The sequence below is a fragment of the Nerophis ophidion genome, unplaced genomic scaffold (assembly GCF_033978795.1).
Source record: "Nerophis ophidion isolate RoL-2023_Sa unplaced genomic scaffold, RoL_Noph_v1.0 HiC_scaffold_40, whole genome shotgun sequence".
NCBI lineage: Eukaryota > Metazoa > Chordata > Actinopteri > Syngnathiformes > Syngnathidae > Nerophis > Nerophis ophidion.
In genome coordinates this window covers 96,632-113,355 of record NW_026906962.1, presented here as the reverse complement: position 1 = coordinate 113,355, position 16,724 = coordinate 96,632, and the positions used below count along the sequence as shown (strand labels likewise).

The 16,724-nt window shown below is 38.7% G+C and overlaps 1 protein-coding gene across 2 annotated transcripts in view; it reads left to right on the top strand.

Annotated features, from left to right (window-relative positions):
• The window catches only part of LOC133546736 (zinc finger and SCAN domain-containing protein 2-like), a 62,689-nt gene extending 47,013 nt beyond the window's left edge, over positions 1-15,676 (top strand). The window contains exons 3-4 of one of the 2 annotated variants that reach the window (XM_061892550.1): positions 4,697-4,915; positions 15,533-15,676. In XM_061892550.1, coding sequence (XP_061748534.1) covers positions 4,697-4,915; positions 15,533-15,639 — 326 coding nt within the window. In that variant the 3' untranslated portion in view covers positions 15,640-15,676. Of the gene's footprint in view, positions 1-4,696; positions 4,916-7,600; positions 8,609-15,532 lie in introns of those variants that run through there. The other variant, XM_061892549.1, reaches the window with a different exon arrangement.
• Positions 15,677-16,724: the final 1,048 nt, after the last annotated feature.

Here is a 16,724-nt window from a genome sequence, read left to right as displayed (position 1 = left end):
TTGTAGTGTTATTATCAAAATCATTGGTAAAAATATGATCAATAAGTGTGGCACAGTGTCCTGTGATGCTGCTTGGCTTTGTGATTTTAGGATATAAACTGATGCTGTACATTGTATCAATGAAGTCATCAATAGACCTTTGCTTGTTAGGGTTCAATAAGTCAATATTAAAGTCACCGCATAAGAAAATTATTTTTTGACCATTGTCCATGTAAGTTGCCTTGATCCATTCTTCAAATGTTTCTATACTTGACTTAGGTGATCTATATATACAACTGATTACTATGTTTTTGCTATTTTCCTGACATATTTCAATGGTAATACATTCTAAGATATTATCTATAGCTAATGACATGTTTTTTACCACTTTGTAGTTCGGGTTCTTCATCACATACACAACTACTCCTCCTCCATTTTTGTTGGCTCTGTTGATGTAGTTTAGTTCATATCCTTCCAGATCAAAATATATTCCTTTTTTTATCATCAATCCATGTTTCTGTGACGGCGATCACTTTGAAGGGTTTTTTGATGTATTTCAAAAAGTTCTTAATGTTGTTGTAGTTTGCATACAAGCTTCTGCTATTAAAATGAACAATTGACAATTTGTTATCACTTTTAAGGATGCTATTGTATTGCTCATCTTTGTAATAAAAACAATTATTACTAATGTGGGGGAAAAAAATTGTATCTGGATCTATATCGTTTTCCAAATCCTGGTTTTTGTGCTCTTTGTTGCAGAAGTTTTGTAGTTCCATATTTCCTTGCTCAACAATCTTTAATGTCGTTTCAATAATGTCTATAAGTGTAGATGGATGCAGTCCTGAATCTAGGTCTTCTTTTTTAGTCGTCCCTTGCAGTGTAGTAGTGTTGATGTTGAATTTAGGTGCTTGTTTTATGTCAGAGTCCATTATCATCGTTGCTGTGGAAGCTGTGTAAACTTCAAATTTGTCCAGGTCTTTGATGTCATTGACAACAATTACTCTTGCCTCTGGACCTCCATTCAGCTTGATGTAGATTTTACAGTTGGTGCTCCAAGTTCCCTGGATTTTTCCCTGCTTTCTCAAGTTGCGTGCTTTCTTGGCGATTCCAGCATTATGTTTAGTGAGATGCTCATTCATGTACACATTTGTTCCCTTCAGCTTCTTTCCCTGTCTCAGCAATGCCATTTTAGATGTTCTGTTTACGAGTTTCACGAGCACGACTGGAGTGGCGTTGTTGTCTCTTCTGTTCAGTGGGATGCATGTTTCGATGGTATTAATGTCGATTTCAATTTCCTTTGATTGCAGAAAGTTGACCACTTGCTGTTCTGCCGAGACAAGGTCCATTTCATCTGGTTCACCTTCATTATTCACAGCCTTCGCATAGGATCTTGGTTTAATTCGGTGCCCTGTCACCATGATATCATTCATTCGTTTATCCTGCTCCATTTCATCTATGATATTCCACAGCATGGAGTTTTGGCATCGTGGCAGATCGATGACATCAGTGACTCTTGTGTCTTAAACGGCAGTTACTTTAGCAACTTGCAGCACGTTTAACTTGTTTGTTCCAACAATGCGTGCATTGCGTTGTTCACAGATCGATTTCAGGTGTTAGTCTGTCAACTTATAACACTGCGCCGTTGGAAGCACTTTAAAACAGCTGTAAACTCGCCGTAGCTTTTGGTTGCTCGGCAACCGCTTTGAGCTGCGGTAAGGCGCCGATGGCTTGAGGCAAACGTCTCATCCAACTTGCCTTATTTCAGCGTATCAGTGCCTCACAACTGACCAAAATGAGGTCAAGGATGCCAGGTGACTCTCCTGTGGCTGTGATCGCAAATCAGTTGTCAAAATCTTCAGAATAAATAAAAAGTCCGGTAGCAAAGGCGGAGCCTTTTTCTTTTGTGTCCTTTCTCGTGAACAGGAAGTGACGTATTAGTGAGTTTAATATTACCTGATAGTTGGAGGGGTGTGTCCACGGGTGTCTTGAGGCCAGTCTCTGAGGGAAGTCGACGGCAGCTGTATGGATGGCGCAAGTTCAGCTGATCTCCGGTAAGAGGTGACTTTTTAACCACAATTTTCTAACCGAAACCTGCAGGTTGACATTTGGTCGGGATCCATGTTTGCTTGACCGCTCTGATCCATAGTAAAGTTTCACCTCCGGGAATTTTAAACAAGGAATCACCGTGTGTTTGTGTGGCTAAAGGTTAAAGCTTCCCAACTCCATCTTTCTACTTTGACTTCTCCATTATTAATTGAACAAATTGCAAAAGATTCAGCAACACAGATGTCCAAAATACTGTGTAATTATGCCGTTAAAGCAGACAACTTTTAGCTGTGTGTGGTGCACCGCTAATATTTCCTTGACGTTTTCACCAATAAACTCCGCAGGAAATTTAAAATTGCAATTTAGTAAACTAAAAAGGCCGTATTGGCATGTGTTGCAATGTTAATATTTCATCATTGATATATAAACTATCAGACTGTGTGGTCGCTAGTAGTGGCTTTCAGTAGGCCTTTAAATGAGTGCTTGTGTCAGAGTCTTAAGTGTATTTCTACCCACCAGCGGGGTGATCCTACTATATAAGAAGTAAGGGTGTACGGAATGCCGGTATTGGTAAAGTACCGTGATACTATCCATCCATCCATTTTCTACTGCTTGTCACGTTTGGGGTCGCGGGGGGTGTTGGACCCCATCTCAACTGCATTAATCATATTCGGTACTAAACCGCCTCTAAAAAGTACTACTTCTATGTTTACATCAAAATGTTTTGCCATCACATCTTCTTCCGTTTTTTTATTTGTATTTATTTATATTATGTTTATAAACTCAGGAAATATGTCACTGGACCCGTGAGGACTTTGAATATGACCAATATATGATCCTGTAACTACTTGGTATCAGATTGATACCCACATTTATGGTATCATCCAAAACTAATGTAAAGTATCCAAACAACAGAAACATAAGTGATTATTACATTTTAACAGAAGTGTAGGTAGAACATGTTAAAACAGAAAATAAGCAGATATTTACAGTTAATGAACAAGTAAATTAATAATCCATATTTTACCACATGTCCTTAATAATTTTGACCTAATAATAATAGAATATAAATGACACAATATGTTACTGCATATGTCAACAGACTAAATTAGGAGCTTTTCTTTATATACTTACTACTAAAAGACAAGTTGTCCAGTATGTTCACAAACTTGCAATAGGAAACATGTTTAATGTACCCCAAAAAAAATGTTATTTTAAGAAAGCCAATAAAGCACTTTTCTGTGATCCCTTTTTTTTTAGAAAAGTATCAAAATACATTTTTGTACAGGTCTCGGTACCAAAATATTGGTATCGGGACAACATTAGTAAGATTATAATTTGTCGGTTGATTCTTTCACTACCTGAGTAGTCATTTTTTCACTGGAGAGATTAGTCTCTACGATGCAGCCAAGAAAGTTAATCTAATTTTTGTTTGTTATAATATTGTCACCCACTTTGACTGTGAAGTTATTTACTTTTCTGAGGTTAGGAATTGACCCAAAGACCTGTGTACTTGCAAGTACCGAGGCAAGTCTTATTTCGGCAGTTTGTCATTGAAAGCCTTGCTAGTCTAGGTCTTGAGGATTGTAGCGTCTCTTGTTTTGTGGCTGTCAGCCTCGGTTCTATGTTCTTTATAAGTACAGAACATGATGGAATGATCACTTAAGCCTCATACAGTAGTTCCACTTGTGGTGATCTGAGACTGGTCAGAAGTAACAAGGAGGTCTATGAAGGTTTAAAAGGACTCACTCACCCTGGTAATTTGCTAAATGAGCCAAGTGAGACAATGTTGGTGGCACAGTTTAGTGAAGGTTTTAAAAATGGGTGCATCCTTTCAGGACATATCAGTGTTCCAGTCCCCAAGAAGATGTAAACATGTGTCAACATTTTTACACTAAACTCATACACTCACCAAATATATTTTATACTGTAATCAAATCTAATTATTTCACGTCATGATTCTGACCTACATGCATCAATAAGTGAAAGTAAACATTTATTTTCAGTAACCAAAGTAGTCAACACTTGTTTTATTAAAAGAACATAAAGGTGACTGACTTTCCTTCAGCGTGTCGTAGATGGTCTCCAATTCCTAAAGAGGAATTGTTGATGGAGATACTCCATAAAACAGCACATAGTAAAACATGTTTTGGTAAAAGTTCCTTTTGGCCCAGCCAACAAAATGACCTCAAGAAAGTATGTTGCATGATAACAAAAACATACCATGAATGTTTTTTTTTTTTTTTTTGTGATTTTGGAATTATATATTTTTTTATTTCCATGATATTGAAGTTATGGTAATGACAATGTCATTATAATATTATGGTTAAGTTTACAGATAAAGAGTAGGTTTAACAGACCGTGTACAGAATTAAATATTTACCCACTTTACATCAGTGAAGTTAAGAATGCTTCAATCAATGCTGCCTCACACTTATACAAACTTTTCAAATTGCCCCCCATCAAATTTCCGAGTCTGTTTGTGTACTCACTACCACTTTTGAATAATTTTTAGGAAAAAAGTAGGTATTTCCAGTGTTTTTATTGGTTGTTTTGCTACACACTTTTAACACAATACACAAAAGAACACAAATCATGTCATTGTGTTAACAGTGTCAGTTCAAAACTATTTCTATACTCTCTTTATCTTATTTACTTATTTACCCAACAGACATCCAGCAGCCCCCTCACATTAAAGAGGAAGAGGAGGATCCACAGCCCCCCCACATGAAAGAGGAAGAGGAGGAAGTGTGGATCAGTCAAGAGGGAGAGTGTCCTGTAGGGCAGGAGGAGGCTGATGTCAGCAAGTTTCCACTGACTGTTGTCTCTGTGAAGACTGAAGAGCATGAAGACAAACCACCTGAGTCCTCACAGCTTCATCACAGTCCAAGTAAGCACAACATTATACAAGATTATACAAGAATGACAAACACATTTCGGGAGGACATTCTCACAGTAACACAACATAAACAGAACAGAACAAATACCCACAATCCCATGCATCCGTGACTTTTCGTGGCTACATTATACACCCCGCTAGCACCAAACCCTGCCCCCCAACCCCACCCACCTCAAGCGACACACGTTCTGTTCTGTTCGCAGAGGATGTTAAAAGTAAAGCCATCACGGCACGCCCTCAATATTGTTGTCCGACTGAAAATCGGAGACTATTAGCCCCGGTTGATGTCCGGGAGAGGCACCAAAATAAGGAAACCTCCCGAAATAACCAGGGGGGTCGGTGATTATGCAGCTGAGCTACATCAGGGTGGCCAAAGAGCTGCATGCGGCTCCGGAGCTGCGGGTTGCCCACCCCTGTTCTAGATGTATTAAGAGTTTATTTACAACATTAATAATATATACATACTATGCCAAATTAAAAAAGGTAAGCTTTTAGTAAATTTGTTTGGGATTCTGTTTTTTGTAATTGGTTTTCAATCTTCATTATTTACTTCAAGTTATTACAATACCTATGTCTCTCTCTCTTATGTATGTATGTATATATATATATATATATATATATATGTATATATATATATATATATATATGTATAGGATTGTCTCAAAAAATTATTTTCTGTAATGAAACCAAAAACATGGAAATGTCAGACATTCTGGATGCATTACACATCAACTGAAATATTGCAATCCTTTTATTATTTTAATATTGCTGATTATGGCATACAGCTTAAGAAAACTCAAAAATCCTATCTCAAAAAATTTGAATATTTCCTCGGACCAAGTAAAAAAAAATTATAACAGCAAAACAAAATCAAATATTTGAAAATGTCAAATAATGCACTAAGTACTTGGTTGGGAATCCTTTCGCATGGATTACTGCATCAATGCGGCGTGGCATGGAGGCAATCGGCCTGTGGCATTGCTGAGGTGTTATGGATGCTCAGGATGCTTCGCTAGTGGCCTTAAACTCATTTGCATTATTGGGTCTGGTGTCTTACAGCTTCTTCTTCACAATACCCCACAAATTCTCTAAGGGGTTCAGGTCAGGGGAGTTGGCAGGCCAATCGCGGACAGTAATGCCATGGTCAGTACACCAGTTCCTGCTGGAAGATGAAGTCATCATCTCCATAGAGCTTTACAACAGATGGAAGCATGGAGTGCTCTTGGTACACAGCTGCATTGACTCTAGACTTGATTAAACACAGTGGACAAAAACCAGCAGCTGACATGGCTCCCCAAACCATTGCTGACTGTGGGAACACACTGGATTTCAAGCAACTTGGATTTTGCTCCTCTCCAGCTTTCCTCCAGACTATAGCGCCTTGACTTCCAAATGAAATACAAAATTTGCTTTCTTCTGGACTCTGGACCACTCTGCATAACAGTGTGGTACGCCAGCTGCACTGAAGCAGACAAACAGGCGAATTAGAGGGTCATAAAGTCTGCACAAAAAATCATCGGCTGCCCCCTGCCCTCCCTGAAGCATTTACATAACTCCCGTTGCCTCAAGAAAGCAAAAACCATCACCAAAGACAGCACACACCCTGGCTACCACCTGTTCCACCTGCTACCATCAGGCAGGCGCTACAGGTGCATCAGAGCCAGAACAAACAGGCTCAGAGACAGCTTCTTCTCCAGAGCTGTCACCATGTTAAAATCTAACTTATAATAATAATAATTCACCCCTGTACAATATCATGCCCTAATACCCTACTGTGCAATACTGATTGTTATTTATTACTTCCGTACTCTTGTCTTGTTCTGTATATTGTACAGTATTTTGTATTTCTACAGTGTTTTGTATATTGTACAGGATTGCTTGTTATTTTTATTGGATAGCTGTCTGTTTATTTCAATTGTTAGTTTTTCCTTGTGTTATTTATTTCACCCCATATTTGTTCCCACAACCGCCACTCAAGTTGGAGTCTTTAATCTCGTTATATGCAAATATAATGACAATAAAGTCTATTTTATTCAATTCTATTCTAATTGGGCTTGCACGCTGTCAATTCAGGATATAGGGGGCGCTAAAGGCAGTGCCTTTATGGCACTCCCTGAATATTGTTGATCTGGTAAAAATTGACAGGGGCTTCGAGAGAATTGGTGCCCTGAAATTCAGGGGTCTCCCGGGAAAATTGGGGACTTGGGCAAGCATGACCTATCAAGCGCCGTTCAGATTAAACTCATGGGCCGCACCAACATAAAATTGTCACATCAAAGTGCGCGCCGCATAATAACGTTTCGCGGAACGCAATTTTGCCCGCGGGCCGCATGTTTGAGACCCCTGCTCTAAACCAAAACCAAAATCATAATGATCAAAGACGTCCAGCACATTAAGGTGAGTTAAAGTTCATGAAAAGTTTTACTGTCAAGCTCTTACAAACTGTTCTCAAACACCACACACATCATTGTTTTTGTTTTTCAAGATATAGATAGATGCTGTCTTTTGAATGTAGGTGGAGAAAATGAATAACTTTATAGGGGTGGGCCAAAGAAAAGGTAAACTAAATAAATGCATAACGTGGAGTGCTGTCTATTTCGCCTAACTCACCTGTGAATAGTTTGAATACTGCAAATTTCAATAAGTAACACCTCATTTGTGTTCTATGTTCTGCAGACGTCCAGCAGGTGTCAGCAGAGAGTCATGAAGAGATTCCCTCCAAGCAGCAGGAGTGGAGCTCCAGTGTGGGACAGAAGAAGCTCGAGCCCACTCATATAGAGGAAGAAGAGGAACTGTGGGAGCAGCTTCCAAGGTTGGAGGAGGTTAATGACGAAGATGATATAAAGTCAGAACCAGACAGCATCTTTGCTCCACTGTCAGACATGGACCACATGATGTCAGACTCTTCTGATCACAGTGACCACATCCAAAAACCTTTAAAAAGTAAAAATGACTCTGAAGGTGATACGAGACATCAAAATAACAACAAACACTTTGACTGCTCTGAATGTGAAAAATCTTTTAGACATAAGAGTAATTTTACAGTACACATGAGAACACATACTGGAGAGAAACCTTATACTTGCCCTGTTTGTAAGAAGAGTTTCTCCAGAAAGCAATACATGACCACACACATGACAATACATACTGGAGAGAAACCTTTTACTTGCTCTGTTTGTAAGAAGAGTTTCCCCAGAAAGAATGACATGACCACACACATGAGAACACATACTGGAGAGAAACCTTTTGCTTGCTCAATTTGTGCTAAAAGATTCAACGCTAAGAGTATCATGACATTACACATGAAAATACACACAGGTGAGAAACCTTTCACTTGCTCTGTCTGTAAGAAGAGCTTCATCAGAAAGCATCACATGACCACACACATGAGAACACACACTGGAGAGAAACCTTTTACTTGCTCTGTCTGTAAGAAGAGTTTCTCCATGAAGCCTGACATGACCACACACATGAGAATACATACTGGAGAAAAACCTTTTACTTGCTCTGTAAGAAGAGTTTCTCCACAAAGCGTAACATGACCACACACATGAGAACACACACTGGAGAGAAACCTTTTATTTGCTCTGTTTGTAAGAAGAGTTTCTCCAGATGGCAACACATGACCACACACATGAGGACACACACTGGTGAGAAACCTTTTCCTTGCTCTGTTTGTAAGAAGAGTTTCTCCATGAAGCCTGACATGACCACACACATGAGAATACATACTGGAGAGAAACCTTTTACTTGCCCTGTTTGTAAGAAGAGTTTCTCCAGAAAGCAATGTGTGACCAAACACATGAGAACACACAATGGAGAGAAACCGTTTGTGTGATAAAACAATCAGGTTTAAGTATCAGGTCAGTAAACACAAGTGTGTAACAGTCATGGAAGCTGCAGGGATGTAAAAACACTCAAACGGTGATTGTGCTAAATGTACTTTAAAAACACAGGATGATTAATATGAACATATATTTTATGTTGAATGTTGTGCTTCTTATCTTCTACTCTTATATGTTGTCCTGGAATGACTTTTTAAGTTGTGTGCATTTATTGAATATTATATATGTTGCTAAATTTTTATTCTATTTTCCCATTGTTAAAGAGAGGTCATCTTATTTTTTATTTTTTTTTCCAACACATTTTCTCCATTGCACTTTATTGATGTTATTTTCTAATTAAAAGTATGAATTAATAACATTGTTAAAAAAATTTGGACCCTAAGTTCGGACACAGATTCATCGTCATCGTCATCGTCATGGTCATCATCATCATCATCATCATCATCAGAATACTGGATGAAACTTTAACATTACTTTTTTTAATATAAGTGTGACCTCAATATTCCTCGATAATAAGACTAAAAATATAGATTTAAGTACCATATTAGAGTGCCTCTTGTAGTACTCCACCTCGCCACATTGTGAGAAGTGGGGGCTAGCAGTTGCATGTTTTTATCATGTTTTAGCAGCGAGGAAGACAGCATTTGTTTTTACTTTTTTGTCAGATTCAAGTTTTAATGTTCTTTTCATTAATAAATTAATCACTATGGCTGGCAATATGAAGGATTATTTATATATATTTAAGAACAAATTCCCTCCTTGACAGGTAGCAAAATGACTCCACAAAATGTGAACTAGCAGCTGACTCAGTAAATATTTTTTTAATTTTCTAATTAGTTAACTATAAAGAGTAACATCCATCCATTTTCTACCGCTTATTCCCCTTTGGGGTCGCGGGGGCGCTGCTGCCTACCTCAGCTACAATTGGGCGGAAGGCGTTGTACACCCTGGACAAGTCGCCACCTCATCGCAGGGCCAACACAGATAGACAGACAACATTCACACTCACATTCACACACTAGGGACCATTTAGTGTTGCCAATCAACCTATCCCCAGGTGCATGTCTTTGGAGGTGGGAAGGGCCTATCCCCAGGTGCATGTCTTTGGAGGTGGGAGGGGCCTATCCCCAGGTACATGTCTTTGGAGGTGGGAGGGGCCTATCCCCAGGTGCATGTCTTTGGAGGTGGGAGGGGCCTATCCCCAGGTGCATGTCTTTGGAGGTGGGAGGAAACCGGAGTACCTGGAGGGAACCCACGCATTCACGGGGAGAACATGCAAACTCCCCACAGAAAGATCCTGAGCCCGGGATTGAACCCTGACTACTCAGGACCTTCGTATTGTGAGGCAGACACACTAACTCCTCTTCCACCGTGAAGCCTTAAAGAGTAACATGACAGTGGAAATTTCACAATAATTCACCAAAAATCGGAAATTGGGAATGATTTCTTAAGATGCAGATGAACCAGGTGGCACCATGCAGTAAAAAAAATGGATGTTTTTGATAAACGAACAAAAACCGAGAGCAACAGGGAACTGTGAAGACAACAAAACAAACCGCTGAAACCCAGCAAAACTCTCACAGGAAATGTGGAGCAGACGGCGTCCACAAAATATGTGCGTACTCGAGCTTGACATCTAAAAGGATAGTCACCCGTGAACAAAGAATAATGTCCGGACAACAAAGGTAGCAAGAGGATCAATTGAAATAGTCTTGATTGCAAACAGAAAAAAGGTGAGGGGAAATGCTCGGGGACAGAAGTGAAGCTGCCACGGGAAAACACCAACAAAACTGGGAGAGCCACCAAAATAAAAGCACGGGACAGGAATTCAAACATTAAACAGCGGAAAACACAAACAAAATGTGAACAAAATTTGCCAGATGTGACAAATGGAGTGTCAGAAATGAGCTGAGCCAAGATTGACAGGCTGGATAATGAGGGAGAAGCAATCTAGTGTCATGTCAGCACACTGGGACTGGAAGGCAGGATTCACACAATCTTCTTCTCACTTCTCTCTCATGTGGAGGCTACAGTCCACATGACAGAAGTCACTACTACAACTACTCTTATTTCATTTAAATGTATTTTTTACTTACAAATTATTATTATTATTGTTTTTTTCATGGACATCCATCATCTGACATTGTTATCCATTACATCATATGTGCATACATCATACATCTATTGTCTGCCTGAAAGATCAAAATATTATTTTTTGTTTATTTCCCAACGATGACACCTGCACCCCTCCGCCACAAAAAAAGAAAGACAGCAAAAAAACGAAAACAAAAAACAAAGTAATAATAATATTAATAACAAATAATATAAACAGATAAAACTATATACATATAGGGAGTAATCTTTTTTTTTTTAAAACAGTTTAATCACTAATTAGAAAAAAAAATAGTCTTATGTGGCGTGACATAATCAACCCAGTATTCCCAGTATGAAGTAAATATCTCTAGTTTATAAATAATAAAAGCTGTTATCTCCTGTGTTTTATAAATGTCCATTGTGATTTCCATCCATTTCTTCAAAGTTGGGCTCTCCTGTAATATCCATTTCCTGGTAATGCTCTTTTTACAAACCACTAGTAGGATATTCATGAAGTATTTCTCCTTTTTCAGCCAATCCTGAGGTGCGATGTGTGAAAAACAGAATGTTACTTTCAAGGGGTGATTTGAAAATATCCTGTAGAGCTTGGTGTATCTCTTTCCAATAGTCCTTTATGGCAGAGCAGTCCCAGAAAACATGCTAGTGGTTTGCCTTTAGATTCCCACAATTTGTCCCACAGGCAGGGGAGTTGTTATCATACTGAGACTTCTGAGAAGGTGGAATAAAACTTTCCCAGCCAAACTCTCCACTTGGGTGAGCTGCTACAAGTCCATTGATATCTCCATTTTATTGTCCATTCTTCCTCAGATATAGTTATCCCTCCTTCCTTCTCCCATTTTGTTTTAACATATAAAGTTAAATATGATTTCCTATACAAACATGAAACACTTCTATCAATAGTTTCTGAATTATATGCTTTTGTAAATAGTTCAATGAAACAAATGCTTGTCTTTGTTACATTTTTCACCTTCATATTAACAAAATGCTGCAATTGCAGATATTGATATAAGTCTTGTTTTTTTTTTAAAATGTGTCCTTTTAAAGGGGAACATTATCACAATTTCAAAAGGGTTAAAACAATAAAAATCAGTTCCCAGGGGCTTGTTGTATTTTTTGAAGTTTTACTCAAAATTTTACCGGTCTCGGAATATCCCTAAATAAAGCTTTAAATTGCCTTATTTTCGCTATCTTCGAAACCACTGTCCATTTCCCTGTGACGTCATACAGTGCTGCCAATGTAAACAAACAATGGGAATAGCACAGCAAGATATAGCGACATTAGCTCGGATTCACACTCGGATTTCAGCGGCTCAAGCGATTCAACAGATTACGCATCTATTGAAACAGATGGTTGGAGTATGAAAGTATTGAAGAAGAAACTGAAGCTATTGAGCAAATAGCTATTGACACTATTCATAGCCATAGCATGGCCGAGTAGCTGCGTTAGCATTGCCGGTAAAATGTGCGGACCGAACGATCAGGACTTTCGCATCTTGTGACACTGGAGCAACTTAAATCCGTCGATTGGTAAGTGTTTTTTTCGCATAAAATGTGGGTGGAAGGAAACGTAATATAGTTGCAAATGCATCTGCAGGTTATCCATACATCTCTGTGCCATGTCTGCTTTAGCACCGCCGGTAAATAGCATGTTAGCATCGATTAGCATAGCATGTTAGCATCGATTAGCTGGCAGTCAACATCAACAAAACTCACCTTTATGATTTCGTTGACTTTATCGTTGCAAATGCATTTGCAGGTTATCCATACATCTCTGTGCCATGTCTGCTTTACAACCGCCAGTAAATAGCATGTTAGCATCGATTAGCTGGCAGTCATGCCGCGACCAAAAATGTCTGATTAGCACATATGTCAACAACATCAACAAAACTCACCTTTGTGATTTCGTTGACTATCGTTGCAAATGCATCTGCAGGTTATCCATACATCTCTGTGCCATGTCTGTCATCGCCGGTAAAATGTGCAGACACTCTGGCACATTCAATGGGGGTCTGGCGGCAGACACTTTGGCATCTTCGGGCCAGTGGTGCAACTTGAATCCCTCCCTGTTAGTGTTGTTACACCCTCCGACAACACACCGACGAGGCATGATGTCTCCAAGGTTCCAAAAAATAGTCGAAAAAACGGAAAATAACAGAGCTGAGACCTGGTATTTGTAATGTGTTGAAAATGAAAATGGCGGCTGTATTACCTCGGCGACGTCACATTCTGACGTCATCGCCTCCAGCGCAATAAACAAAAAGGCGTTTAATTCGCCAAAATTTACCCATTTAGAGTTCGGAAATCGGTTAAAAAAATATATGTTCTTTTTTCTGCACCATCAAGGTATATATTGACGCTTACATAGGTCTGCTGATAATGTTCCCCTTTAATAGTTTCAAAACTGAGCATTTTTTAATCTTTCATTACACTACATGAAGCTGAATTATTTTTTGTTGATCTCTATTGGCAGAGTTTGAAATCGGTACAGCAGTCTTGGAAGTGCATTCCTTTCAATACAATCAATTCTACAGCTAAGGCGAAAAAAAGGAATTAAGTTCCATCGTGCTATGTCATCTTTTATTTTCTTATGTATGGGTAGATCATTTTATACTGATAATGTTGTTATATATTTTGATAAAATGAGGCCCAGGTATTTAAGGGACATATCAGGGGGTATAAATATATATATATATATATATATATATATATATATATATATATATAGTCTCCATCCATTTTGGATGGAGACAATAGCTAAGTAAAACTTGAACTATAGAGATTAAAAAAACAATATAAGAAAATATTCCTTTGTGTGTGATTTTTGTACATAATTTCACTGCTTCTGGGTTATAATTATACGAGAGGAGTTGAGTTTTATCGATGTTGATTTTATGTCCTGATAATAGACCCTACCGTTCAAATGAGTGCATTCATTTAGGAAGAGAGTATGTTGGGTGTCAGAGGAAGACTAAAATGTCATCCGCATCTGGCCAATTTATACTCTCTCCCTTTAATTATGATTCCTTTAGAATTTCTCTAATCTGTTATTAATAGATTCTTCACAGAGAATCTTTGTTTACAAACTGAGCACTTGATTTTCCAGTGTGCATTCTTTTGTTTATCAAGTTTTTCTTAGAGCATCTTTTTTTTTTTTTTTTCACAAACTGAGCACATTAATGGTTTGTCTCCATGTGTGCATAGAATCTTAAACTCTTCAACACAGAATCTTGTATTACAAACTGAGCTCATTAATGTGTTTTTCTCCTGTGTGAATTTGTTTGTTTATCAAGTTTTGTTTACACAGCATCTTTGTAACAAACTGAGCACATTAATGGTTTTTCTTCAGTGTGCATAATTTTTTCTGTTATCAAGACTTTCTTCACAGATAACATTTGATTACAAACTGAGCACATTAATGTTTTTCTCCAGTGTGTATTATTTTGTTTGTTAGCTAAATTTTATTCACCGAGTCTTTTATTACAAACTGAGCACATTAATGGTTTTTCTACTTTGTGTAATTTTTTGTCTGTTATCATACGTTTCTTCACAGATAATATTTTTATTACAAACTAAGCACATTTATGGTTTTACTCAGTGTGTAATTTGTTTTATTTGTTATCAATAGTTTCTTCACAGATAATCCTTTTTTTTACAAACTGAGCACATGAGTGTTTCTCCAGTGTACATTATTTTGCTTGTTATCATGTTTTTTTCCAGAGCATCTTTTATTACAAACCGAGCACTTTAATGGGTTTTCTTTAGTTTGTATTATTTTGTCTGTTATCAAAAGTTTCTTCACGCAGAATCCTTTTTCACAAACTGAGTACATTAATGGTTTTTCCCGAGTGTGCATTCTTTTGTTTGTTAGCACTTTTTTTTACAGAGCATCTTTTATCACAAACTGAGTACATTAATGTTTTTTCTTCAGTGTGCATTATTTTGTTCATCAAGTTTTTTCACAAAGACTATTTTATTACAAACTGAGCACAATAATGTTTTTACTTCTGTGAGTATTTTTTTAATCTGTTATCAATAGATTATTCGCAGAGAATCCTTGTTTACAAACTGAGCTTTTGAATGTTTATTCTCCAATCCGCATACTTTTGTTTATCAGGTTTTTCACAGAAAATATTTTATTACAAACTGAGCACATTAATTGTTTTTCTTCATTGTGCATTATTTTGTTAGAGTTTTTCACAGAACATCTTTAAAGGCCTACTGAAAGCCACTACTACCGACCACACAGTCTGATAGTTTATATATCAATGATGAAATATTAACACTGCAACACATGCAAATACGGCCTTTTTAGTTTACTAAATTGCAATTTTAAATTTCCCGCGGAGTTAAAACGTGGCGGAATGATGACGTTTATGATTACGCGTGCGCGTGACGTCACAAATTGTTGGGGACATCTTGGCTCACGTCCACACACGGCTAATAGTCGTCTCTGTTCAACGCGTAATTACAGAGTATTTTGGACATCTGTGTTGCTGAATCTTTTGCAACTTGTTCAATTAATAATGGAGACTACGAAGAAGAAAGTTGTTGGTGGAAAGCAGTGGATTCAAAGATAATAATTAGTATGTGATCCTAGTTCAAATTTAACAGATTATATAAAACAACTTGTGTTTTATTTTATTGCTAGGACAGCAGGTGACCCCAGAGATCCTCGAGAGGGTTAGAGCTGGGCCAGCCAGGGTTAGTGAAGTCCCATCGTCAAGTGCAGCAGCCCCGAGATGCAGCCCAACATAGCATCTCCAGGTGTGTCTGGAATGCAAGCCAAGCTACGACCACCTCCTGCATTGTTTGATGAAGGACCAGCATCAAGTCCTTCTGATAGTGGTTCTTCCGATGTCAGCTACGTGCCGAGTGGGTCATCGACGTCGGATCCGTGTCAATCTGACGGGCCGCCAGATCCCACACGTACTCCCAAGATGCGGGAAGAGGGCGCCCACAAGGTACCGAAGTACATCATCTTTGAGTCGTGCCTCCAGAGTCTCGTCAAGTGGTGTCACTGTCCAGCCTGTGGCAGCCAGGACATAAGCCCTTCTTGGGATTGGAACGGTACACAGCTGATCATGACCATACAATGTACATCATGTGACCGGAGGAGTAGGTGGAGCAGCCAGCCAAACATTGGCCCTTATGCCGCGGGCAACATCCTGCTATCTGCTGGCATTCTCTTGGCTGGCGGATCTTCTGGCAAGGTATTGCAAGTGCTGAACAGCATGGGAGTGCAGCGTCTACACCGCCTGGAGAGGGGGAACTTCTGGTTGCCTAGTGGAAGTCTGTGGAGAGACACATTCAGAACATCCACAAGGACCATGGCCACCTCTTCCCAATTTGTGCTCTTGGACAACTGCACGGTAGAAGTATGCAAAAGAAATGTCTCAAACCAAGTAAGTAGGCAAATAAGTTGCCCGGAAGCAGTGAGGGAATAGCAATATTTTACTGCACATCTTTTGAAAGTGCCCTGCGTTGAGGTGGCGACTTGTACAGGCTGTACGCCGCCTTCCGCCCGATTGTAGCTGAGGTAGGCACCAGCTCCCCCCGCAAACCCAAAGGGAATAAGCGGTAGCAAAATGGATGGATGGATCTTTTGAAAGTCAAAAAATTCAGATAAACTTGTGAATAGATAACCAGTTTTCAAGTTGACTGGAACATTTTGTATAAACATTGTTCTATTTTAAATGTATGTTTAGTCTCACGCTCAGCAGTGAAACTGGAGGAGGTTGTCAACAACAAGTCCCTGCTGAAAGATATCGCCATGCTGTCGAGTAAACACCAGACTTCCAAGGTAGAGGCGTTCCATAGCCTTATCATACAGGTAAGAATTA